The sequence below is a fragment of the Tasmannia lanceolata genome, unplaced genomic scaffold (genome assembly GCF_043159265.1).
Source record: "Tasmannia lanceolata isolate RefF3 unplaced genomic scaffold, GAP_Taslan_0.1 ptg000015l, whole genome shotgun sequence".
Taxonomy (NCBI): domain Eukaryota; kingdom Viridiplantae; phylum Streptophyta; class Magnoliopsida; order Canellales; family Winteraceae; genus Tasmannia; species Tasmannia lanceolata.
Window position 1 is genome coordinate 32,909,623 of NW_027518692.1, and position 27,785 is coordinate 32,937,407.

General features: G+C 37.6%; 2 protein-coding genes and 1 non-coding gene across 3 annotated transcripts; 2 read left to right on the forward strand and 1 right to left on the reverse strand.

Moving 5' to 3' along the window:
- The first annotated feature begins 2,776 nt into the window (after window positions 1-2,776).
- Window positions 2,777-4,145, forward strand: LOC143845533 (protein BIG GRAIN 1-like E). The gene has a single exon (XM_077353911.1). It carries the CDS (start codon window positions 3,028-3,030, stop codon window positions 3,982-3,984), a length of 957 nt encoding a protein of 318 aa, XP_077210026.1. The 5' UTR covers window positions 2,777-3,027; the 3' UTR covers window positions 3,985-4,145.
- Window positions 4,146-8,361: 4,216 nt separating this feature from the next.
- Window positions 8,362-8,433, reverse strand: TRNAC-GCA (transfer RNA cysteine (anticodon GCA)). Its single transcript has one exon. It is a non-coding gene; the product is annotated as a tRNA-Cys (tRNA).
- Window positions 8,434-10,001: 1,568 nt separating this feature from the next.
- LOC143846653 (tRNA (guanine(26)-N(2))-dimethyltransferase 1-like) lies at window positions 10,002-27,743 on the forward strand. The gene is made up of 12 exons (XM_077355143.1): window positions 10,002-10,287; window positions 14,116-14,409; window positions 14,812-14,899; window positions 18,028-18,149; window positions 22,175-22,314; window positions 22,412-22,484; window positions 22,590-22,678; window positions 23,594-23,699; window positions 23,792-24,004; window positions 24,779-24,973; window positions 25,112-25,189; window positions 27,304-27,743. The coding sequence occupies exons 1-12, from the start codon at window positions 10,153-10,155 to the stop codon at window positions 27,529-27,531; spliced, it is 1,761 nt and encodes a 586-aa protein (XP_077211258.1). The 5' UTR covers window positions 10,002-10,152; the 3' UTR covers window positions 27,532-27,743.
- Window positions 27,744-27,785: the final 42 nt, after the last annotated feature.

Consider the following 27,785-nt stretch of genomic DNA (forward strand, 5'->3'; position numbering starts at 1 on the left):
TAGAAGTTGGAGGTTCAACCCCAATTTACCTATTAAAAGAAAAAAAAAAAAGAATTCCACCTCAGCAGACATGCGATAATTACCAAGGAGACGTGCCCAAGATGAAATCAATGCAATATCGGCAACAGAATGAGGAACGAGGGAAATAAAATGTTATTTGTCATATTGAGTAGGTTTTTAATTGTTACGAATATACCCCTTATGAATTGACATAAATGAACAAAAAAATAATAATATTTTTGCAAATTAGCGCCCTCCACTCGAATCATGGACACCGAATCAGCTTTTGTGGCTATGTCCTGGATCTGAAATAATTTCGGACCTTAGGATATGAATTAAAAAAACAGCTCGAATCCAACTGGTGTGCCCAAATCTTGTCCATTAACATTGGGATCCTTTAGATCCATCAGAGACCGCTGGGTCCATTGACCGTCCTAGCTAGTTTGAGGGGTTAAGGAAAAATATGGAGTTACGTGATATCCCCTTTCAATTTTAAATGCAAAACCAATCAGCGGGCAATGTGAGATCAGGGAATTTCCGCTCTCCCGATTCCACTATCCCCAAACCAAACAGCTTCTTAAGGTTGAATGTATCATCATCATAAGGATATAATTATAGGTCATTAACAAAGCTTCTATCAATAAACAGGCATTTATTTGGGTCCATGAGATCCGTGGAACCCTAGCTTCCCACAGATATATCCAAATCCATTTATCACCTTCTAAAATTATATAAATCTACACAATATAAAAAAAATGCACCTTTTGATGAACCCAAGAAGAGGGAGAGCCCTTCCAAGAGAATGCATGACAACAATGCAAAAAATGCACCCTAGAAGGAGAGCCCTTCGAAGAGAGTGCATGACAACAATGCAAGACCTAGAGATTCGAGGGGGACAAATTTCAACTTGAGGACCCCTCATGTCGAGTCACACAGATGTACCAACACCACACAATGTAAACCCTTTATAACCTAATACAAAAGAGAGAGGGTTCACCAAAGGCATCAATTTTTGACCACCGACTGCCAAAAAGGATCTACCTCTAAGGCCCTTTCTAACCTAATACAGGACCCTTTTGGGACCAAAGTTGGCTTCTTGTATACTATATACAGAGACAAAGATGACCAGAGAGATGCCTATAAGCTATGGCCAGTCACTATCTAAACAAGCTTGAAAATGATCTCAGTGGGTTGTCGTCCTTTTGGTTCACAACTTCATTATGGTAAAGTCCATTCCCACCATTTTTCCTATAAAAAGTTCATCAAATGGGTAGAGATGAGAGAACTAAGTCACAGATGGGCCTCATGTGGGAGAAAGAGAACCATACAATGTTGCTTTAGAATGCATGGTGCCTAGTAAAAGAAAGATACAATACATGCATCAGAAATTAGGTTATGAGAATGGATATATAAAAGTTTGGATGAGAGAGAGAGAGAGAGAGAGAGAGAGAGAGAGAGACGGCTGTGATCGATGGTCGCACGATCTGAACGAATCACATCCAACTATCCCTTCCCCTTTTCAGCCATAAAATCCATCTTACAATTTTCTAGTGTGGGGCCTTTATGGATCTTGGATTAGAACTAGACCTGAGGCCATGAATGGATCCATGCATGACTAACTGACCTTATGGCTTTCTCATTTGTCTTGGCTCCCCAGCTAGGCTCAAGTGTGGATTCAACGGACATAAGTTCTCTTTGGATACCTCTAAAAAGTACTTGCATATAATCTTGGGAAAATAATATTTCCACACCCTTTCTCATTATTTCCATCCTTTTTTGTTTGTCTTTTCCCAAAACAAAACTGCATTTCCACCCTCTTTTATTCGTCTTTTCGAAGATAATTTTAGGTAAACACAAACAAAAAGGGTGGAGATGGTGAGGTACGGGTGGAAATACCATTTGCAATAATCCTATATTTAAATTGTATTGGCATTAAATTTGAACAGTAGAAACAATTGCTACAGTAGTTTTTGAAATGATACAGTTAACCTCTTCTGTGGATATACCAATGATTTTTTTAGTCCTTTATCTAAGTGCAACCGAATTCAGTTTCTCAACCGACTTAAAAAATGACGTGGATCTATAAAGATGGCCCTTGCATCTATCATTCCTCTGTTTATAATGATGGATTCCCAGTCAAAAACAAATTTTTTACGCTAAAGAAATCCATCAGCTGTTCACTTGTTTTCTCGGGAAAGGAAAAGAAAATGTTTCCCGGGAATCTGACGTGGCATTAGGAAAAGAGATACAGGGAATCTGTGCAAGAAAAGGTTTCCCTGGACTGTTTCTGAACTGTTCACTTTTGCAGGAAAAGGTTTCCAGGGAAACTGCTTGCCCTTCTTTTTGCACTAGTTTCTCAGGAAAACGAAATCTGTGTGTTCTTGGTCGGAAATGAAATCCCTAATGGGGGGAAATGAGCTTTTTCATGTCATTTTTGACTTATTGCAGAAATTCCACATGTGTAATTCTATTTTCATTGGAAAGCAAGTGAACACCAGAATTCTATCTTGTCAAAGAAAAAAGAGGCTGTTTTCCAGGGATTTGCTTTCCAGGGAACACAAGTGATAATGTATGGTACGCAGGTGATGCACGTAGTAGATAATAAACTACTCTCTTTAAGCCAAAACCGCACTAAATGAGCCGAGAATCAAGGAGACAAATCTCTCTCTCTCTCTCTCTCTCTCTCTAACAGTAGCCGTGCCTTGAAAGTAAAAGGTTGCTTGTTTCCCCTTCTCACCCTAGTACAAAGAAAAAGAGCTACAAGAAGTGGGACTCTTCAAAGAAAAAAGAGGGGAAAAAAAAAAGGAACCAAAACACTCCACATATCGATATTATTTTAGTGGTTCCATGTATTACCAAAAGTTGCCTTCCCACTACTCTCAATCATTTCAATACTCCTCATTCCATCTCTCACAGTTCCCTCCTTTTGATTCCCCTCTACCTCTCTTTCCATAAGTACCAAGCCACCCATGTAAAATATCCATTCCTTCCCATCTTCATACATATTCTCTCAAACTCTACTCAGCCATGTCCACCATGGGAATTACATACTCTGAGAAGTTCTCAAAGAAGTCGACCCACCGACGAAACCCCTCCGGGGAGCTCGATGTCTTCGAAGCTTCGCGGTATTTCTCCGGCGCTGTTGAGTCAACTGGTTCTAACACTAGAGCTGTTTCTCAAAAGAGCATGAAAGAAGAGAGACCCATGTGGGAGGGAGGAAGAAAAAGTGTAGACTTGTCTATGAAAAACCCACTTGTTTCAGAGTTACATAGGCCTGAAAAACACATCAAAGAGAAGAAAAGCAAGCAACCAAGCTCACCAGGTGGTAGATTTGCTAGTTTCTTGAACAACCTTTTTAGTCAAACAGCCTCTAAGAAGAAGAAGTCAAAGTCTAGTACTCAGTCAATGAAAGATGATGATGAGAGCCCAAGTGGGAGGAGGAAAAGGAGAAGCAGCATCAGCCATTTTCAAGGGATTAGTAGCACTGAAGCCAAATCTATGTATTCTTCTTCGCGCTCGGGTTTTAGAACACCTCCTCCTTATTCCCACAATTCTATAAAGGTATGTAAGGATCTCAGTTCAGATCAAAAGCCAGTCACGTCTTTATCAAAATGCAATGGGCAGCCAAGGTCAGTGACTTTTTACCCACAAAATGAGGTTTTGGATGAGAAGAAACAAATGGATTTGGCTTGGTTGGATGAGAAACTCAAATTTAGTGATGGGTTTCTGGAGAAAAATAAGATGTTAAGCAATGGGTTTTTGGAGAAGCATAAGGCTTTCTTGGATAAAAATGGGATTAGGCAAAAAGATAGGATTTGGGTTGATGAATTATCATCAGAGGAGAAGGGTTTTAGGAGAGCTGAAGAGGTTGATGATGGTGGAGAGAGTGATTCAAGTTCTGACCTGTTTGAGTTGCCTGTTTATGAGACCACCCACATGGAGAGCATTAAAAGAGGAGTACCTATTGTCCATGGCATCCACTGAAATTTGATTTTTCTGTTTGTTGTGTTTTCTTTGTCTTCAAAGACTGGTTCATGTGAATGTTAGAAACCGCTGGAAGGTAAATTAAGAAAATAGATGGGGTGTTTAGGTTGTGTAGTTTCACCTTTTCTATTCTTTTTTAAAGTTATAGCTGGTTTTCATTTGCTCTATAGTGTGGAATGTTTCTTCTTCTTCTTCTTCTTCTTCCTGTTTTGTTTCTTTCATCTTTTGGATGGCAATGTGTTTTTTGAATGTTAGGCAGGAAACCATGAGCCAAGGCACATCATCAGTCAACCACTAGGTGTGTATGTTTGGGTAGTGACATGATTGGAGATCCTCGACTAGATTAGATAGAATGACAAAGTTTAAAATGATCATAGCTAGTACCCCATGCGGATTACATTTTCTAATCCTAAATTCTGCACAAATAATGATAGATTAGAATTAAAAACATTTGATGATGCACAGGTGGGCCGTGCCAATACACGAAGAAATCTAAAACGCGCCAAAGATCCAAACCTTTAGATAGAAAATTTTACCATGATTATCGGTTAAGGGCATCTTTGCATACCTCTAAAAGTTATTTAGGTATAATTAACCTTACATGCAAATAGGTTTGAAGCTAAATATGATTATTTACAAATATTGGCTGAATAGTCTTAAAAATGATGTAACAATGACTTCCAGATAAGTACTTTTTTGTAAAGGGCTGAGATAATCTCGCCAAAGTTTTTTTTTAATCTTAGCCCTTCCCAAAAAAAAGTGTAAGACCGATTTTTGGGTGACGCACTTAGTCGCGATTGAGGTGAAACAAAATCATAAGATTAACATAAAATAATCTTTTATGGAACTGATACGCACTTAGTCTACATTCCAATGATTATACGTCTCCTACAATTTGTGGAACTGATACTCAATTGCGCCATGAATCAACGGCTCAAATCGTTGGAACTACAAGAAGGTGTGTATGTGCATGCATGCATGCGAACATGAATACATACATATTTAGCGGGGAATTGCGATCCAACATGTGGCATCAGTTTTGTGGGGCCTTTGGCACTAACCTTAATTTTGCACTTTTCTGGTACACCCAAAAGATTAGGAGGTTGGTAATGGTGAAATGTATGTCTGATTCCAAATCCACATAGAAAGAAGAGAGATTAACCTTTTCTTCTAGAAGTTGGGCGCGGATTAATTAGGACAGATTAGTTCTTTTTCAAGTTTGATTGTGCATAAATTAGTTGGTCTAAGATACTTTTAGGACAGATTTTTATATAAATTTATGCTTGATGGTGACATAAGGTTGAAAGTTAAAGTCCTCCTTAGATACCTCTGAAAAACATTTCCACATAATTTTATATGCAAATTGTTTGAAGTTAATTGTGATTCAAATAATGGTTATAATACCCTCAGAGATGATGTAGTTAATGGCTTCCAGAGCGGCCTTGATGTCTGTTTACAAATAAGATTAAATTAAATGAATTTGTTGAGAAAATCTAGAAGACAAATTCTGTTGAATTGGTGATACATTATCACCTTCTTTTTTTGTTTTTTTCTTTTTGGGTGGGTCCCACTTGGTGTGTTAAGTGGGGTGTGTGTAAATACAAAAAAGATAAGGGTTTAAAAGATGTGGTAGAACTTGAGAGAGTGAGGTTTTGAGAAGAGTAGAGAGGAGGAGAATCTCTAGGGCAAGAAGAGGTGTTTTCTCTTAGGGCTCTAAGAGGGCTTTTGTGGTGAAGCAAAAGCAATGGTCTCTACTTGGTTGCTCAAGGTGTTGAGAAGAGAGGAGAGGAGAAAAAGGTTGGACCAAATAGAAGGGTTTTCTCTTGGGCTCTTGGAAGGCTTTTTGTGGTGAAGCAAAAAAGGGGTTTTCCTCATCTTCTTGTTTACTCAAGGTGTTTTCTTCTTCCATTGTTCTTCTCCATAGAGTTTTTTTATATGCAAGAGAAGCATTGTAATAGAGGGTTTTTCAAAGCGGTTTTACTCATACTCGGTATAGAGATTTGAGGGTGCTTCGGAGTTGCATAGAAGGTTGGGGAAAATGGTGATTTTACCGGTGGAGGTAACATTGTACAATTTTAGTGCTAAATAGTGGATTGTATGTTGCCTTGTCCGTGGAGTAGTCCATTGTGGTGAACCACGTATATCCTTGTCTTATTGTTGTTGCTTGTGATTTGCTCCATTTGTGGTTGTGATTTGTTGGCAATTATTTTCTCCATCTTGTAGTGCAAGATCTTGGGTATTTCCGTGTATCCACCAGTGGTTGATCGGCGGGGTGTTATTGGCGGTGGGTCTCGGCCCCCACTAAATTCAATCTGATTGTGCACAAATACACGAAAAAAGGAAAAAAGAAAAGAAAAAGTAAGCCACAAGATGAACACCGAGATTTTATGTGGTTCGGCCAAGATGTGCCTAAATCTACGGGTGAGAACATGATCTTCCACTCTGAGAAAAATAATATACAAGAATTACAATAGATTAACCCAAAACCCTCCCGCAACCCCTTTCCATATCCTCTCAACCAAGACCGTACATACAAAAGCAACTAGAGAAAAAACCAAAGAAAAAGACCCAAGGGGAACCTGAGAAAACCTAAGAAGAAGACCACTTCTTCTTTCTTCTATTATCTCTACCCACTTCTTCTTTCTCCTTCTCTCTCTTCCTCTCTCGTGTCTCTTTTTCTCTATCTCGTTTTCACGCCTCCACTTTTGCCTCTCACACCTTGATCAGATCATGTGATATAAGAGTATTTATATCTAGGTTTTACAAGAAAAAAAAAACCTAAAAAAATACTTTCCAATTGTAGCTTCCCAAGAAATCTGTATCCTAGGAAACGAGGCAACTTTCCCTGCAAAATCTTATTTGCAAAAGAGAGGTATAATAGGGATGAAAGTTAGGATCATCTTGTCCGGGCCAGGCCCAGCCCGGACCAGGCCGACTTCTAGATTTCCTGTTCTGTTGGAAGAAGTCTAAAGTCAATTTTAGGCCAAATTTTGGACCAACCTGATTTTAAACAAGATTTGAGATCCACATTCTTCATAACTTTTAGGGCTTCAAAGCATATAGCATATAGATGCTTACATATATATAAATAATCTAAAACATATATAAACTGCAAAGATATGACTGAGCCCAGCTTTGAGTATATATTGGGCATAAAAGATACAACAATAACAGCCCATCAAATTTTTTATCAACCCAAATCTCTCTCTCTCTCTCTCTCTCTCTCTCTCTCTCTCTCTCTCTCTCTCTCTCTCTCTCTCTCTCTCACACACACACACACACACACACACACACACGCACACACAGTTCCGTATAAATACCTATAATTCGACAGGCAATCACTTTCTACACTTGGGAGTCAATAGTTGCAAACACCCACTAACCCTACAAGAGGAACTGCACATCTTTTGCTTTTGTGACAGTACTTGAGCATCAAAATAATGGTTTGGACCCATTAAATTTTGAGTGGTTGCTTTCATCTTTGTGTTTCTCTTTCAAATCATCAATCCCAGTTAGCATTGATGGATCTTAACCAGCATTCTTACCAGGGGACAGTGCCAACTTCATTAGGATGTTAATCTCTTCATTAGGCCTTGAAATCAAATAGGCAATCTGTATTTGTCAATCTCCCATCTGCCTTACAAGCCTCTGAATTTCACTGTGGATGATTTTTATCATAAATCTCAAAATTTATCATATGCGTGTGTGTGTGGAGTTGGCTTGGTGTATGTACTTTTACTCTCTAAAAAAGCGTGAAGGTCGTCTGTAAACAGGATATTTGAGCATACTTTGTCGTCTGGTAATCAACATGTTTCACTAGTCTTTGTTTAATTTGTTTTATATACACAAAACCATCATCTCCTCCATGTAAAACCATCATCTCCTCCATGACCAAGCTTTAGCCAGGCCCCAAAGGAAATTTCCGTTGACCCTAAGTCTCAAAGCCTCTCTTAGCTAAAATTTCCCTATTAATCCTCCTACCCCTCTTAATTGTAAATTGCTTCTAGGTGAAAGCTATGTTAGAAAATTGGGCTACCCGTGTATTTATGAAATTATGACTACTCTTTTACAGTAGAGGGGCTGTCCAAGTAAAAAAAGAAATGCGCGAATATATCACTTCCCTACTGGAACAGTTAAATGAATAAATGATATGATAAGGGAATATCATCCCCCTTTTCTTCCCCTACAACCCCTTTTAGGGTAAAACGAGTAGTCATAGACTCATAAATACAATCAGGGGTGGCCCTGGAAGAAAAGGGGCAAATATATGACTCCGCTAAATACAATCAGGGGTGGCCTGGAAGAAAAGGGGCAAATATATGAATCCCCTATGACTAGGGGGGAGTTAAAAATGATAAATTTTTCAAGTTAATAAATAGGGCCCAACCGGGTTCGAACCGGTGACCTCTTGATCTGCAGTCAAATGCTCTACCACTGAGCTATGGACCCTCGGCTGATCAGTTTTTGTATAATATTTATATTAAATTATACTATTTAGATTTTTTTTTGCTATTCCGTTTAAGGGGAAATTGGAATAAGAATCGGAATGTAATTCTGATTTCAATTCCTTATTCTAGCAATCCAAACAACTCAGGACCGGGTGCTCACATGGGAAGAGTTGAATTGGATACGAATGGAGACAGCCACTTGAAGACTCTTTGAAGTTTCTATCAATTATAGAGGCCCATCTAATATTGACCAATTGATTCCAGTGGAGATTGCGCGTGTGGATTGTCGGAATAAGAGCTTGAATCGGTATCCTATTTCGATTCCAGTGGGAACATTTTTACCATTTTATTGGAATCCACATTCGTCAAGGACTTCATCAGAATTCTCTTGCCTCTTTGCGACCCAAACACCACATACTTGTCTCCTCCTTGTTGACTACGTACACCACATTTTTATCATTTTATTGGCACAATTTCAAGCTCCCCATCCCCCACATTTTTTTTAGAAAAATGGGTTCCTTCTTCCTATCAGCTATCTAAACTAAAATTAACATCAGACTAACTTAATTCACCTTTCACACCTTCTACCATAATAGCTTGAATAAGTACGTAGTCTATGATTCTAAACAGCAAAATTTGATTATAGAAAATCATCACCAACACGGAATTTTTATGTGCTCTCTGCCCAGATTTCATCATGATTTCTATAAGAATTTGAGCACATACCTTACATTAAAATACATATTTTCCTTTTAGTTTTCCTTCACTACAAAAAAGAGAACACGTGTGTACTTCACTTTGTTTACAGTCATCCATTATGGTACTATGAACAACATCTATCACCGTAATCCCTCACCCCAATAACAGGTTGGAAGTCCAGACATCAGAAGTATAGAATTCACCATCTAGGTCAAAGTCCGGTTCTTCCTTTCTGTTATCCCGATTGATTGAGGAGAATAAGGGACAGTCGTTTCAGCGACAATCCCATGTTCTCTGAAGTACGCATCAGCATCTTTAGAGCGGCATTCACCTCCTATGTTGCTTAGAAGTCTCCTGACTGAACATCCCAAATTACTTCTCGACTCAATGTATGAAATATCGAAGTAGAAGAGAAAGAAAACATTATTACCATTTCCATACTTTCCTTTTCGAGTAAAAGAGTAGTAAAGGATGAGGACCCTCGTGTGAATAGTCAATGGCAACCGAGAAATCCTAAGAAAAACATGACCTTTACTTAAATTTTCACCAATTTTTTGTGCAACCCTAATGCACGCGGAAGAAAAATGATGTCCATCCATTGAGACATGATATCTTAATAAATGAGGAATTATTGCAATATTATCACAACACTATTGCAATGACGTTGCTATCTCAACCATTCATATTGTAGTGAGACATAAAATGAACAGTGTCCTGATCAAGACACCGTGTGTATTGTGAGTTGTGGGAGAAGAATGAGAAGGGCAGTTGAGCGAAGGACACTAGCATTCCTCCCTTAAAACTTTCATATGTTCCGGTAATTTATGCCTGTTAGGAGTTAGGGGCCTTCTAAAGACGCTAACGCTGTTAAAGTGTTAATAGAACACGGTCGGTACATGTTCGCAGGTTTGTATATGGTATTTCTAACATGCGCTGGAGGTGAAGAACTAGGGTTTAAGATTATTCCGTGCTCTTTATATCTCGACAGCAACTGAGAAAAACCCTTTTGTTAGTGCCAGACATGGGTGATGAAGAGGAGGAGCAGAAACCAAATAAGCCCATCTCGACCGATCCAAATGATTACACCATAATTAAAGAAGGAGATGCAGAGATTCTCATGCATGCCAACAACCTGGTCTTCTACAATAAGACCCAGGTAATGATTTTTGTTTTCTTTGGTTGGTTTCTTATTAGAAACTGTCAATAAGATGTTTTGGATTCAATGATTTATGGGTTATTTTGTGGAAGAATAGTTGAAAAGCCATTTTTTCTTTGGTGGGTGTTTATAATGTTTATTGTGTTCTTTGGTTGATTTCTGATTAGAATCTGCCCGGGAGATGTTTTGGGTTCAATGATGTTAGAGAAAAAATATATGTTTCATTTGATTTCAGATTATACTTAATAAAAGAAACATAGAAATTGCAATTAAGCAAATCATGCCAATCAAATAGCTGCAAGTAATCGAATCCAATCCTGCAAAAGGAATCAACCGTAAAGAAGAAGGAACTTATCTATTGAGTCGAGGCACAAATCTAAATCTGTTGTCCGTAAGGCAAATATCGCCCCCACAATCCACAAATCGACGATACAGATGGGTCTCCAGACTCCAGCGTATGCCTCTAGGATACAACAACTCCGCTCGAGGGATGTGCAGTCAAAATGCCTCGCAGCCTTGCGAACACACTTTATGTTGCCTTGACCAGAGGGAATGAAAGTAGTCGCATTGGGAAGAAGAAAAGACTATATTTATAGGAATTTTGAAGAGACACTATCTTCATTTTAAAATGTATTAAGAGACACTTGAAAAGACACTTCTCTTCATATTAAAATTTATGTGGCTTTTTGTATAAAATAAGTAAATACATTTTGGATTTCTAAATCACTTTTATTTTTATATAAGAAAAAGTTAACAATTCCCCACAAATTCAAAATTTTAAGAGAACAAGGAAATTACAGAAGAAACTTTCTGATCAAGGCAAGAGAAAAGGTCATGCATTAACATATGTGTCTTTTGGACTTGAACCTATACTTAGTGTAGATATATTGAGTTTATCAAGCCCTTGGTGAACTTAACTCCTGAACCAAGAACTTTGAATAATAAACTAAGACAATATATCATACATGTAACAAATTCAAACATAAGCGTGTTCTTACGGTTTAGCACTTTTCGGCCATGTGCTCGATCCTGTTTTCATGAGCGCTCTAGAGAATTAGCCTAATTCTCATATGAAGCGGACATACTTCAATTTCTACACTCATATAGGTGTATTTATTAGGAGTGCCCTATAACTACACATCTCACTAATATTCAACTAATAAGCTAATCAACTTCGATGACATTATGAGTTTAGTAACTAATCCTCCTTTCATTACAGGTTGCACCGGCGCACACCATATGAATAGGTTAAGTGGACTTTAATTCAGTATCTTCAAAGTGCAAAACAAACCACTCAAGTAACTTGTTGTTCCAATTGAACCTTTTTCTTGGGATCTTCAGTCAGTTACGTTGGGTTTCCATTACAGGTGGTTCAATAAATGAGCTCATACCCATCCCCGTCGATGTGCTTCCGGCTAAGTTTTTACCTAGTCCATTTGTGAGACTCAATCAATGTGCTTTAAACCCATTCAAATCGATGTACTTATAACTAATTTCTTAATTAGTCCCTTGTAATGACAATTGTCTACTAGTCTCACAAACTAGCTCTATTTTTCAAATAATCATTTTCTTCCAACGAGCCTGTTGGGATCTCCTTTTCAACATCATTGCCTACTCTTGCAATAGCAGCTTGACAATTTATTACAACACAAGAAACTAGTTTATGCAAATTAGATTATATATAAGAGAATTTCTCGTCCTCGATGGCTTACTATGTGGTGGCTTTCACTCTAGAATTTTCTAGGTATTCTTTTCTACAAGTCACTTCTTTCGCGGTGGCCCACTCTATGGTAAGTTCACTATGGTGGCTTCTACTCTAGCGGTATTACTAGGTAGCCCTTTCTAGGTAGTCCTCTCCATAGGTCTCCCCTTCTGCGGGTTTCATATGCTTTCTCTAAAGCATTAAATTATGATCCCAAAGTGGAACTGACCATAGCAGTTTACTTAGTTTACAACAATTTTCTCTAAAGTGAATACATGTCCACTCCTAAATTTTTTAATCCTGGCATTCAATTAACCTCATTGTATTCCTCCAATACAATTGAGTATATCAATTGAAGATACACTTTTCAACCAGCTTACCTCTTTATAGGCAAATGATAATGTGACAAGCTCTAATCCTTAGCGAATTGAGCTACTAGAGTTTATTTCTTTGTTCTCCAAGAGATCACATTCCCACTTATGGTGCAATGCACTACTGCTAGTGACTTTGTGTGTGTGTGTGTGTGCACGCGCGCATTACATTTTTAACAACTAAATGTTAAATTTGATGACGTCTTACATCAGTGTTCGTGGTAGTTTCTGTGCAAGTATATGTTACCCAAGGACTTGGGTCCATCTGAGGGCCTCGTGAAGCTCCAACATAAATGTTTATGTTATGTTTGATGCCAGCAAATGCCATTAGTGGCAGTGACTAACTCCATTATGAGGTAAACTAATATTGTTTCTCCGACCAAATGGTTGACCCTAGAGGCTGTGAGCCAGAAGCATGGGAAATTTCTCAATCGCATCATTTGCATAGTACATTCAAAATGATGTTAGACTTTTACATGTCTTTTCAAGAAAACCTTCTTAGCTCAGTGTTTGTTCCTTCATGGCATAAAATGTCATGGCATACCCATTTGACTACTTCCTATGACTTCGAAAGATCCTTTTCTGTCTGAAACGTATGCTTTCTCACCTCTAATAATCACCAATCATCCTCTTGGTTATTTCATGCAGTAGTGTATATGTTTACACTTTACCCTAACCTTTCTCTGCACCTAGTAGTGCTTTCCTAATGAACCTAAATCATTTAAATCAGTGCTTTCCTAAATGAACCTAAGTCACCTAAATCAAAAGAAAATTGAGAGAAACCATTTGTACCGTTTTCTTCATAATGGACTCTCTTAAACCCCTTATCGAGAGAAATCATCAGAGAATCAGGATTCGTACCTGGAGTTGGGGATTCGCGAATCCCCGAATCGCGAATCCGAATCGTGATTCGATTCGAATCCCCGATTCTGGGGAACCCCGATTCCCAATTTTGGGAACCCTGATTCCCAATTTATGGGAGCCCCGATTCCCACTTTATAGGAACCCCGATTCCTAGGCGATTCCCTACGAATCCCCAGCGAATCCCAACTCCCCACGACTCTCAGCGTTTCCCCGGCGAATCCCCGACGATTTCCCAACGAATCCCCAACGAATCCCCGGCGAATCACCTGCGAATCCCCGTCGACTCTCTGGCAAACCCACAATTCCCGCTTCCCACCATCCCAAGAGCCTTCGATTCCCGCTTTCGATTCCCGCTTTCGAATCCCGAATCGAATCCCGCCTTGGCAACCTTGGAAATCATGCGTATTATTTACTCCAAGTTGAACTCTCGTGAATCCCCTAAACTAAAGTACCAACTATAATTTGGTAAAAAATAGCCATAAATAATGAAAACACAAACCTTAAAATATTGGCCTTAAAATGACATCTTTTACGGGCCTTATGCTGGTGTCATCCTTTGGGTCTCTTTTTGGCCCTTTCTTTTTATTCATCTTGTTTCACTAGTACTTTGATGCAGATGGGCCCCACATGCAACGATGGTACTTGTCTAAAATTATGTTATTTTATCATTCTAAATTATGTGTTGAAGCTTATACTGCATATAGTTTTTAATTGTGTTTTGAGAATTTACTTTTCTATTAATTTCTTTCTATAGGCTGCTTTTCTTTTATTCTTTTTGGTGTGCCCATTGAAATCTTAAATGTTGCTACTCCTTGCCCAAATATATACCTTTATTTTTTGGTTTACCTTTCTATCTTTCTATTGATGTACACATACCTAATCTTTAATCAGGTGAACAACAGAGATATATCCATTGCTGTTCTGAGGACATTTATCCACAAACAGAAAGAAGAGCACGCGGCATTTTTGAGCAAAAAAATGAGAACAGGACAACATGTATCTGAAGTGGGTTGTTCTAAACCTGCACCAGAAGAGACAACTATTCCTCATGTTGAAAAATCAAATGGAGAATGTGAAGAGCAGATGGATGTGTCTCATGATCAACCTGGTGACATCTCAAAAGAACCGCATAAAACCATGTTGGGGAAGATGAAAGTGGAACTAAAGCAACCAAGAGTTCTTGAGGTTTTTTTAACTACTCCCTATTAGCAGTTTGCGGCTTCTTAAGTAGCCTTGTTTCATTTTAGGTAGGACTATATAACGAGCAACACATCCCAAATTCGCTATCATTCAAAAGAAAAAGGATACTGATATTGGCACTACCAGATTTTGTTAATTGCACAAACTCTGCTTGTCTTTTATTATTTAAACAGCTGTCAAAGGTTATTACAGTTTCCAAATTGCTCTAGAAAACCCATTAAAAAAGAAAAGACAAGTTGAGTTTGTGCAATTATCCAAACATGGTAGTGCCAATATCAGTAGCCTAAAAGAATCATCCTGGAAAATATTGTGGTAGAAACCATCCTGCACAGTTTATTTTGCATTGTCCTCTGATTTATCAGTACCATCTTCACTGTGAATTGGTAGGCATTGGCTGCTTCCGGATTAAGAGCTCTGCGTTATGCACGTGAGGTAGAAGGCATTGGACAAGTTATAGCCACAGACAACGATAAAGGTCTGTTTCCTTTTTTTTTCATTTTTCTTTATTTTTGAGGTGATAAAAAGAAGTGAAGAAATTGAAAAAGGGGAAGAGCTGGCTCCACAAAAAGCGATACTCTATGTACACCATCTTTGGCTTATGAGGCCGCTAATTCAATGGCCTCTAATTTTATACAAAAAAGAAAAAATTTCCCTTTACCAAGGTCAACAATATTATCAATGATATGAGCTAGCATCCACGAACTCAGAATGCAATTTTCAACCCACATGATAGCATTTTCCCTTGATCCACATACTCTCGTCAAGATTGTCAAGAAAAACTTCTAATGCCGTAAGAGCAGCGCGTGGCTCAGCTTTGTTGGAGTCCTTCACGCTAGTAGGACCTAAGTAACACTAATAATCTACCCTTTGTCTTTATGAAACTCCCAACCATGCTCGTCATGCATTAATTTTCCAAATAAGACCCATCAAAGTTAAGCTTGCGAGATTGGGTGGTGGTAGTTTCCACTTCGAAACCTTTCCCCTCTAGGGCTCTTATGATAATCACTTTTTACTTTCAAATAGTATCTTGAGATGAGAAATCCTGAAATTATTTGCTCCCACCCAAGATAGCTTCATTCGTTAAACACAAGTTGTCGAGGAAGATCAAACCCTTCCACTCGAAGCTAAAGGGGACAATGTAAACAGTGACCGGTCATCTCTAAGGACCCCAACCCTATGGTACTAGCTCAAATCCATCATCCCTCTCTCTGTCATGATGGGCACAATGTATCTGCTAACAAATCTTGTCCTCGATGATCAAGTAGTACTGCTACAGCATGGTGACCACATTTAACCACCAGTACTCCTGCGCATAATAATCGAAGACATACTGCTTAGCTTGGATCAGTAATCCCAAATGTGGGGTACATCACATGAGCGTTGGGTGCGCAGTGTTGCCCTTTATGAAGATGATGCCTCCCCATTTGGTTACGCTTGAGTCATATGGCATCCCATGCCCATACGATTCCCTTTGTATTTGTGTCTACGTGTACTTGCTGTATGGGTAGTGGGTACCCATAGCAATGGCACGCCCATATGAAGCACTTGAACCTCACCATCTTAGAAAATGCATCAATCGATCTGTAATCATATGATCCATAAATGGTAGAACTCCCAATACTAACATCACTCAAACTCCCACCTCCAAAATACTAACATCACTCAAACTATCACCTCCATACTGCAAACTATCAATGCCATAACGAGAATGAGCCTCTAAGGAATTTTCTTTTTCATCATTGCACTGATAACTCCATCATCATTTGAACACTTGCGCAGTTCTGTGGCTGAGGTCATGAACTATGATCCTTGTCCTGTGCTGCATGGTCAAACCTTTGCTTTGTTGTGAATGGGCTAAGAGGCCTAGAAGTCTCACCTCCCACACTGCTCCCACCACCAACACCTTCCATACTGGCTCGATCACTATCTGACGTCGATCGATCATCCTCACTATTCCATATTGAAACTGCAACGAGGGACTGCGGGACTCTGAATTGGCATATCGGGTAAAAATAACTAACTTGTAAAAAAAGCTAGAACTCAACTTGCATATTTGATTAGTTATTTTTAAAATATCAGTTTTCTATTTTTTTTTAAATAATAAATTTTTTGAGTGATAATAATAATAGGGGGGTGATAAATCGACCCCCTATGTGTCTTTCTCTCTCCTCTCTCTCTAACCCAAAGGGGAGAGAAAGACAGGGGGTCGATTTATCACTGCCCTAATAATAATAATAATAATAATAATTTTATAAAAAAATTAAGATAACTAATTTTCGAAACAAAAAAAAAGTTGACTCCATCAATCGGCAGATCGGGCAAGATAACTAATATATTAAAAATTAGAATGCAACTTGCATATATTTGATAAATTATTTTCTAAAAAGGTAGTTTTTCATAATTTTTAAAGAATGTTACGAAAAAAATAAATAATTTTTGAAATGGTAAAAATTGACTTCGTCAATCAGTAGATCGAACAAGACTAAATAATATACTCAAAAAAATAGACACTGACTTTTATGTTTGCTAAGTTTTTTTTTTTCCAAAAAATATAATTTCTTCATAATTTTGAAGACTTATTATATAACAAAAGTAAATAGTTTCGAAAATAAAATAATGACTCTATTAATCATTAGATCAGGCAAGAATAAGCAACATATAAAATATTTACAACCAAAATTGCATGTTTGATAAAAAAATTTAAAATCCCATTTTTCTCTATTTTAAATAATCATATACATGCTTTCATAGATTAATCTTCTTAGTTGATGTCATTTTTTAAAACAAGAAAAGAAAAAAGAAATCTTCTTAGTTGATGCATTTGCACTTAAATGCATCATAATTGTAGAACGCCTCAATAAAAAAACATATATCTGAGCTTTGAAATGAAAATGGAGGTTTTGAAGAGACTCATTACTTGCTGTCGGTGTGATGTTTTGGTCAACATGGCCGAAATGCTATGATTTGTGGACACGGGCACGAGTGTCGCGTGTTGACACGGACACAGAGTGTCGGACACGGCAAACCCCCAAAATTTAGAAACGGGGACACGGCTAAAATATGAAGTACATATAATCATGATTGTTGATACGAATTTGTGAGTCAAGTTTCAACACGGATACGAGTTGTCTGACATGGCAACATCTAAAAATCTAGAAATAGTGACACGTACATACATATGAAATTACTGATTACTATCATAATTTGCAACAATAGAAATATGGTATTCATTTAACAAACTAAAAGTGTCCAAAGGAGTGCCGACACGTGTGGACACACCGCACGCGTAGCGTGTCGGACACGGCAGGACACGCCTGTCCGCAATAAATTCAAAGTGTCCGCTACATCATTGCCAAAATGACACCGACATGGTATCGAAACCGTCTAAATTTCGACTGAAATTTTCTTAATTTTCCAGTTTCATGTGACTTTCATTTCGGCTGCAAGTGATTCCGACTTAAGTCGGCCAAAATTTAGCACATGATTTTATGATTCATTATGCATGATGCAGTTAGTTATACTTTACAACTGCATCTAATAGTTTTTTCCTTCAATAATAGAACAATACATTTGAGAATTAACCACATACACCGTTATTTGCAGTGTCTGTTGAAGCTTGCAAAAGGAACATAAAATTAAATGGTTCCGTGGCTTGTTCAAAGGTGGAACCTCATCTTGCTGATGCTCGAGTTTATATGCTTACCCACCAGAAAGAATTTGATGTGGTATGCACTATACATCTATCCCAGTTTGCATATTCAGTTTTTGTTTCGAGAAAGTCTTTTCTTAAGAATAAAATCTACTTTGAGAATACAAATTCTTTGCTTCATTCTAAATGTTGACAAAGCTCCAGACAAAGCTTCACTTTTATAGAAGCAATTTCAGGCTATGTATTTTTTGTAGCTAATTCCTTTCCTTTTTCCAATCATATATAGTGTATTTGTTTGGCTGTGTATCAGTAATGTTCTAGTTTAGCTGGACAAGTTCTAAATAGGAAATTTCGTTGAATAGATGCCTGAATAAGGGACTTGATGTAAAATGTGCTTATGTGGATGCTACTCTTAGAGAGAACATTATAAATCAGTAAGGGTATTGTTATAATTTTGTATGTCATTAGTATATCTATATGCTATAATATGATTGATGGGGTCTTTGGACTTTGGATGTGCTGAATTTTTCTTTTGCTGAAAGGTTAAAAGAGCGGAAAAGTTTTCCCTGAAATATATTTTATATTGTTTGTGTGACATCTTGTATTTTCCAAGAATGCAGTTTACAATGTTTGGATGACATCCTGTATTTTCTCGAAAATTGTATGTGTTTTTTAAAAAGGGTAGCCCAGTGCACGCTGCTCCCGCCATTGCGGGGTCTGGGGAGGGCTAGATGTGTTCTTTGATTGACAATTTAATGAAAATTGTCAGTTAACAAATTGAATTGGCAATTCCAATGAATATTAATTATCAAATTCAATTTTATAAACATATACTCCATTACCTAGTGGGCCTCGCTATCACCCACAATCTGTAGTTGTTGCTTTATTTGACACCTGGAAGGCATGCCATGGTATGTTTGAAATCTATAGAATTATTCCTCCATTTCATATAAGGTAAGCTAGAAATCGTTGTTCTACAATATGTGTGTGTGTGTGTATTCGTATTGTACCATAGTTAAGCCATTCAATAACACAATAAATACGACATCCAACAGGAAGGAAAAACTATTTCCAGACACACATAAAAGCTTTTGTTTGGATGTTGCTCTTGACGAATTCGTTCAGGGTTTTCTTTATTAATAAAGCTTCACTATAAACACAAATAGCCAGCCACATAAATCATTTCGTAAACATATTAAATAGCTAATCAAATTAATTTTTTTTGAATGGTACTAATCAAATTAATTATATATAAAAATATGAATACAAACAAAAGAAAGTCTCAACAACTTAACTATGTCCCTCAAAAATAAAAGTATCCAAAACAACTTAATCCTATCCACCACAAATAAAAGTTTTGAATTGCCGATCTAGTTTTTTCGAACGACAAGATGATGGCATGGACTACTGTTAAAAAAAAAAGAAAAAAAAATGATTGCATGTATTACCATTAAAAAAAAGATGATGGCATGGATTGCTGAAATCAGTCGTGAGATTTGGAGAAAAGTAAACAGTCTTATAGGGTAAATATAAGAAACGCAAAGGAATAAATAAAAAGAAATAGAATGTGGTGTCTTTCCACATCTAAAATGTATCTAGAATATCATCTTACTTTTCTTGACAAAAGGAGGAATGTAGGATAGAAACACAATACTAACAAATGCAATAACATATTTATGGCTACGAAAATAAAACAATAAAAGGGCGGCCCAGTGCACGAGGCTCCCGCCATTGCGGGGTCTGGGAAGGGCTAGATGTACACAGCCTTTCGAAAACAAAACAATAAATAACTAAAATTAAAGGATAGAGGGATATAAAGATAGACGGTTAGCATCTCACAAACCTTCCTGAGGGGTCTCTCACAAAGGATTCCAAGCCATCTCAACTTGAAGGTGTAGGAATTACCCACTATTTGCAAAAGATCAGACAGAATCAAACTTATTATTCAATATTATATTACTCCAGTTGATGGCCCTGGGCCTTACAATATAAAGAGATTTTCCCCAAAAGCTTACGAAAAGACTTACATTCAAACTTAGGAATAGAACAATAGTCCTAAATGTAGAAACAAATAATAACTCTCCTAACTCTAATGTGCGTGGATAGTGACGTGAGTGTCTTGAATGGTAAACCCTAACTAAAATTATCTCCTAAAATCCTCCCAATTACACTAACATAGAAACCTCTGTATGACAGGCATTCCTATGGAATAAATAAAAAGCCTTATTGCTCTTCGAATGGGCCCCACTGTCCATCTTTCGGGAAGACTAGCCCCCCCCCCAAAAAAAAAAAAAAAAAAAAAAAAGATCTAGTGGAGAATCTGTTCCAACTTCATAATTACCTCGAGAGCCTGAGTAGCTCTTCCCTTTGATTAATATTTAATAGTGAACCTGTCCATGGAGATCCTGTTGTCTTGTGTCACCACCCCAGGCAAAGCTCACGTTTAAAACCTCCCAGCTAGAAGAGCATCTCACCAGTCTTGAAGGATTGTGGATGATGTCTCCCCACCAAGCTAGAGAAGAGTCACACTTTTCTAGTGGCAAAAGCTCAAAGCTGTAGCCGAAACAAGAGCAAGTTTCATTCCTTTGAATGGACATCACTCTCACTGTAGAAATCCTACCGCAATGTCTCAAACATCCGATCCCAGTCTTTAATTTGATACCAAACTGATGTTGAACAGCTAGGATAAGGAAGAGAAACTCGAGCAATGCTAGTAAACACTGGGAATACCAATATTGGAAGGAATTACATATCTAAGATTTTCAAACAGCAAGATGACATGGATTTTGCTGAAATCAGTCGAGGAATTTGGAAAAAATAAAAGATTTGCGAGTAAGAGTATAACCTGGTTCCATTAAAAAAAGAAGAAGAAGAAGAGTGTAACCTGATAAATAGCGAAACGAGAGGGATAATGGGATAGAAAAATAGATGGGTTAGTGTCTCATCTTGAAGGTGTGGGAGTTCCCTACGATTTGCACAAGGGCAAATGAAACAAAAATTTTATTCAATATTCCTTTACTCCTGTCGATGCCCCTAGGCCTTACCATATATAGAGATTTCTCCCAACAGCTTACTGAAAGACACCTATTAAAACTTAGAAATAGACTCATAAACAAAGTAACTTCTAAAATAATCTACTAACAGTTCAAATTAAACCTACTAAAAGCCAAAACCCTAAACATGGAAGCAAAACTTTATGAACTCCTAACTCTAGTGTGAGTGAACAGTAACATGAATAATAAACCATAGCTAAAACAAACACCCTCCCAATTGCATTAAAATAGGAAACCCCATTATCACCAAGATACCCCTACTTAATGCTCTTTGAATGGGACTGACTCATATTTGGTCCTATTTCTGTTCTTTCGCGAAGCGCCCCCCACCACACACGCATCAAAGGTTTTAGGACCTTTGGGTGAATTTGGATGCTTGCTTTTGTTTTGGGTGTTGGTTGCTTGTTGACAAAAGGTAGGTCTCTTGCTTGGTTGGTGGGATTTTTAAGCCATGAAATGCATATTTTATACTGTTCATTGAATATGTTCTACAATAATTTGGGAAGACAATCATTATGCCAGATAGTAATATGTTGTTTTTATTTATACTTAAACCTTGTATAGGGTCTCCTTGCATCACTATTTTGCCACTGTTTATTCTGTGGGAATTTTTTTTCTTGTTTGGTAACCTAACTGGCATTTAATTATGAGCCACCATCCCCATGTTATGCTTTTCTTTTATATTTTGCCACCATCCCTATGTCACAAATATCGTTCTCGGGGATTTCTCTGCAAGGGAAAATCTCGGAATACATTAATTTATTTTTTTTCATTTTTTTGGGTTATATAGTGAAAATTGATATAAAAAAATGATTTATAAAATATATAATTTTTAAGAAAAAATATAGTAAAAATATCGGGATAATATTGTGATATTATCGCGATATTTTATGATAAAAATGAAAATATTGCTATATTTTTAAAATCTAGGGATTATTTCAGGATTTTGTCGTTTTATCAAAATGTCGTGATAAAAGCGCGATATTTTGAAAATATCGGAGATACTTGTGACATAGATTGTTACTCATTGCTACGCTTGTTATTTCAGGTTGATCTTGATCCTTATGGGTCACCTTCTATGTTCTTGGACTCTGCCGTTCAATCAGTTGTTGATGGAGGCATGTTGATGTGCACAGCTACTGATATGGCTGTGCTATGCGGGGGCAATGGGGAGGTCTGCTATTCCAAGTGAGGTTTTATACTTAGTGATAATTTAGAATACTGAAAGTGGTTTATGATTGCCTGAATCTTTTGTCTTTTGTCCTAATAATTAATTGTGAACCAGGTATGGTTCCTACCCTTTGAGAGGAAAATATTGCCATGAAATGGCTCTGAGGATTCTTCTTGCGTCCATTGAGGTACTTCACTATCTATAAGAGAATCTAAGCTGTAGTTTTTATTGTGCATCAATCAATATGACTGCCATTGAAAGTCTGGTTTTCTTCTGCTTTATTCAAATGCAGAGTCATGCTAATCGCTACAAGCGATACATCGTTCCTGTCCTCTCCGTGCAGATGGATTTTTACATTCGGGTCTTTGTGCGCATTTTTACGTGAGTTGTTTATCATTGATATATTAACTGGTTGCTATGTCACAAATATCATTCTCGGGAATTTCTCGGCAAGGGGAAATCCCGGGATACATTAATTTTATTTTTATTTTTTGGGTTTATATCAGAAAAAAACTCAACTCAACTAAGCCTTTGTCCCAAACTAGTTGTGGTCGGCTAATGAATCCTTTAGAAAATTTTCATGAAAAAGGTGAAAGAGTCTACCCGGCTCAAATTGACTAAGTCTAATCCTGACACTAGTTGGGTTCGTACATGGATCATTTTCTTCCATTCTCTCCTATCTAAGGTCATGTTCTCTATTATATTCCTGGCCATCAAGTCTTTCCTCACTGTTCTACCCATGTTTTTTTCGGTCTACCCTTCCCTCTTTTTACTCCATCAACTTGGCACGAGTCACTTCTTCTCACTGGGGCATCCAAAGGCCTACGTTGGATGTGCCCAAACCATCTTAAGCGGTGCTCTCTTATCTTCTCCTCAATTGGTACCACCCCCTCTTTTTTACGGATGTCTTCATTTTTAATTCTATCTAACCTTGTGTGGCCGCACATCCATCTAAGCATTAGCATCTCCACTACACTCATCTAATGCACATGCTGCTTCTTGGTGGCCTAACACTCTGAGCCTTATGATAAAATATAATAATTTAAAAGTATATAAATTATAAAATATCATAAAAGTATCGTGATATTATCGCGGTAAATAAAAATATCGCTGTATTTTTTAAATTCTCGGGATTTTTTCAGGATTTTGTCTTATCAAAATATAGTGATAAAAATCGCTATATTTGAAAATATCGGAGATATTTGTGAGTTGTGACACAGACTGGTTGCAAATTTTGTCTGATTGCTTTGTATCTGACTTGTGAATACTTAAAATGTGGGAATGGATTATTTGTAGTTCTGCGAGCGCAATGAAGAACACGCCTCTTAAGCTCTCCTATGTCTATCAGTGTGTTGGGTGTGATTCTTTCTATCTGCAATGTCTTGGGAGGACTGTCACCAAGGTATATAGATTGGGAATCTTTGGTTTCTTTTCTGTTATGGAAGGATTCTAATTTCTAACCTTTTTTGCTCTATTCTTTATTCTTACCTTAAGAATAACAGTGTAAGAATGGCACCGGGTTTCGGTCCTGTGGTTCCTCAAGAGTGCAATGACTGTGGAAAGAAGTTTAACATGGGTGGACCTATATGGTCAGCACCCATCCATGACCAAGAATGGGTATCTTCTACATTAGCAAATGTTAAATCTATGAGAGATCGATATCCTGCTTATGAGAGGATTGTTGCCGTATTGACTACAATATCAGAGGTAACCTTTAGATGCCTTTTAATATCAAACTGGCTTGAGAATGCTCCTGCAATTTTTTCAATTGAGTGCTATTTTGCTTTGGCTGATATTAGATTTAAACTTGTTGCCATGTTATTTTAGTGACTTTTGAAGTCAACAAAACTGACCTTCGACATAAATTAAGATTTTGCTAGAGAAAGGAACTTCTTGCATGTTTTAAAAAAGGGATTTATATGGTGTAAGCCCCTCTAGTCCAGTATTTCTAAAAAGTACTGTACGGCTTACACCATAGGACGATCCAAACCGTCCATTTGATGGGCCACAACGTAAATTGGTTTTGCCCAAAAAATCATTTCCATAGGATGATCATAGACCTCCGATCTATATAGGTACTGCTTATTTATGGCTTACACCACCAAACTGTCCATTTGATGGGCCACAACGTAAATAGGTTGTGCCTCCAAAAAAATTCCATAGGATGATCATAGCCCTCCGATCTATATAGGTACTGCATATTATGGAAACCACTATAGATCGAGGGCTGGGATCATGCTATGGAAATTTTTTGTGGGGCACAACGTATTTACATTGTGGCCCATCAAATGGACTGTTTAAATCATTCCATGGTATAAGCCATAAAGTACTTTTTGAAAAAATACTGGACTATAACGGCTTACAACATATAAAAACTCTAAAAAAAGATATGTTGATTTATCAATTATTTTTAAAATTGGATTTATCAATTTAATTGTTCACTAATATTCTTCTTTTTTAACACTGGCATGCTATGTGTAGGAGTTGATTGATGTTCCTCTCTTTGTGAGTCTCCACAATCTGTCTGCAACTCTCAAATGCACCTCCCCTTCTGCAGTTATGTTTCGTTCTGCTGTGATTAATGCGGGATATCGAGTCTCCGGAAGTCATGTGAATCCATTGGGAATTAAAACGGATGCCCCGATGGATGTCATTTGGGATATCATGCGCTGCTGGGTAATCAACGGCTTCCATTTTCCTACACTTCTAAATATAATCATAATATTATGATTTGAAGAGTTTTATTGTTAGAATTGCTATGATAATGATGGACAATTCCCTCTTAAACATATTGGTATGTGATTGTTTGCATAGGTCAAGAATCATCCGGTGAAAGCTCAGCCGCCTGATCAATCGGGAAGTGTGATCCTTGCCAAAGATCCTACTCTGCAGGTATTTTTTGATAATTCCCATTACATGGCACTGCTCTTTTATTTTGCTATCTTCCTTTGGAAATGATAGCTACACTCCCTTGCTTTAATAGTAGCACCCCTGTTTGTTTTACAGTTCTCTAATTAGCTATAAGAGGTTATTATAGTTCCCAAAAAACTATCGTCAGCCAATCAGGACGTGCATAGTAAAGTAAGAGTGTCATTATAAAAAAAGGGAGTGCCAATATCATTTTCCCTTTCCTAATTTCTTTTGTTCTTTCAACTGTCATTGGTGAAAAATTAGCCAAAACATGCGTCCCCCCCGTTGAAGAAAATTCTAAAAAAAACTTCAAGGATTATGCCATCTGACTCAGAGTAATCTCTGTTTTTGTCATTGTTGTTGTTGGATACTTGGGCTAGAAATCTATGCACCCAAACAACAGGAGAGTAATGCTTTGAATCCACTTCTTCGCCACCCCTGGAACTTGAAAAACAGAAAAGCACACTAAGCTGATACCAAAATAAGGAAACTGAAAATGCTAGGGCAGATTTTGAATGAAATATGAAACACAAACTAATGATCTAGCAAACTATACAGCCTTATTTGACACCCTTTAAAAAACATGGTCTAGTCAGTGAGTTTGACTAATCTACATGATAACTAGAGTTTACTATTATGCTGCTATTACCCCCATTAGTGAAGCTATGACTTCATGGATGCTCTAATGAATGAGGGGTTGCATTCGTAGATATTTAGGCTGGCTTTATGCAGCAGTGCAGTGCATAGGGAACCAGAATTACAAAGCCTATAGAACCTTTTTTCCCTTGGAAATGGGGGCTGGTGTTGCCACCTATAAATTAGGTACTTTCACCCATGGCAGTTTCTTTTACCTAGGACAATGGCATGGGCGAAAATGCCTTAAACAACGGAAATATGATTCTAAATTTATAATATTTATTCAACAACAGCCTCTACAGAATATGATGCTGACTTTATATTATTTATTATATATTTAGTGTGACCAATATTAGTGTATCTAGATAAAAAAAAAAGTTTATGAGAATATGGTGCAAGTAGCATAGTATCAAATACCGATGCATATAATATCGAAGTTTCCAACTATATGATTGCAAACAAGATGAACCAGGCCATAAATTTCACTCTGGTCAGAACTTAGGATTTTCTGACCAGACGTCTGACAGTCTTAAGATGACCTACAAAAGTTCGAAAACTAGGCTTGACTTGGTCTAACATGGTGTTGTCTGGTCGGACATTGCTCAACTGAAACCCAAGATGAGTGAGGCAATAAATTCCACTCTGGTCAGAACATAGGATTTTCTGACCAGCCCCATTTCAAATGACCCATGCTTATTTTTTACTCATTTTGTGGACTTGAACATAATCTTTCAGTATTAAAATGCACTACAAACCCACTTCGACTGTAGATCAAAATAAGTTGTTCTTGACTAGGTTTAGTTGTAACAGAATTTGAGTCTTAGTAAAGTCATTGTCCTAGTGTAAGTCATTGCTGTTTCATTCCCTTGTCCCGTAACCGTGCACTTGAACATGTGTGGTCATTAGGCCCTTGATCTTTTGGGTTACCTCTTGATGAGGGGATAGTTCTAGTCCCCTTTCAAACCATGTAAAGCATGAAACCAAATGTCGAATTTTGGAACTTCAAAACTAGACTCGCCTTATCATTGAGGGAGACTCGTCAAACATTTTGGCATGGGCTTGAAATAAAGCAAATGGTCCCTGGAAGCTAGCAGGAATTATATTTGAAATCAGAGATTTAGCTCTTATAATCAACCCAAAATTTCAGAACATGCCGAGATTGGAGGATGGAGTGGAAAAGAAGTGGAGACTGTCGAGTTTAGTACTGAGATAGAGAGGGAGGGTTTAGATTGCTGTACTTTTTCGGAAGGGACACCTTGTCTCTACAGTTATGGTGTAATACCTCTTGGTTTATTACTAAAATGTCATCTTTGAAAAAAAAAGTTTTGGAGCTTCAAAAGTTTTTGCTGATTTGAACATCAAAAACTTCAAAAGTTTTTGCTTCTTTCATCTTAAGACTGAACCCTTTTGTCGATCAATGAAGAGGAAATTGATATGTCTTTGCTTTCAATGTTGTGTAGGCTAATTTTGCAAGAGCACCTGCCTCCCTTAGCAAAGCACAAGCCAAGAAGGTAGCCCGTTTTCTTCCGAACCCCGAACGGCATTGGGGTCCCAAGGTAAGAGCAGGTCGTACAATCACGAGCAAGCACGCTTCTCTCTTGGGTCTACCAAAAATTAATGAGTCTGTTGACAATGGGGAAGAGCCAGAGGCAAAGCGCCAGAAGGACGATTCTGCTTCCAATTCATGACAAGATTGAACTCCCCAAATGCTTCTGTAACATAAATTTGTTTTCTTTTCTTCAAACCCTTTTTATAGGGTTGATTTTGGTAGTTATATATGGGTTCTAAGTTAAACTGAATGCAGTTGAGAGAAGTGGCATAAACTTCATGTATTTTCAAAATATGATAATTATGAACAGAGGAGAGGATAATGCAAGACTTTCTGTTCAAGTTTCTTCAACAGCTCTTTCTTCTCCTCCCAAACTGAAAAGATGAAAATAGT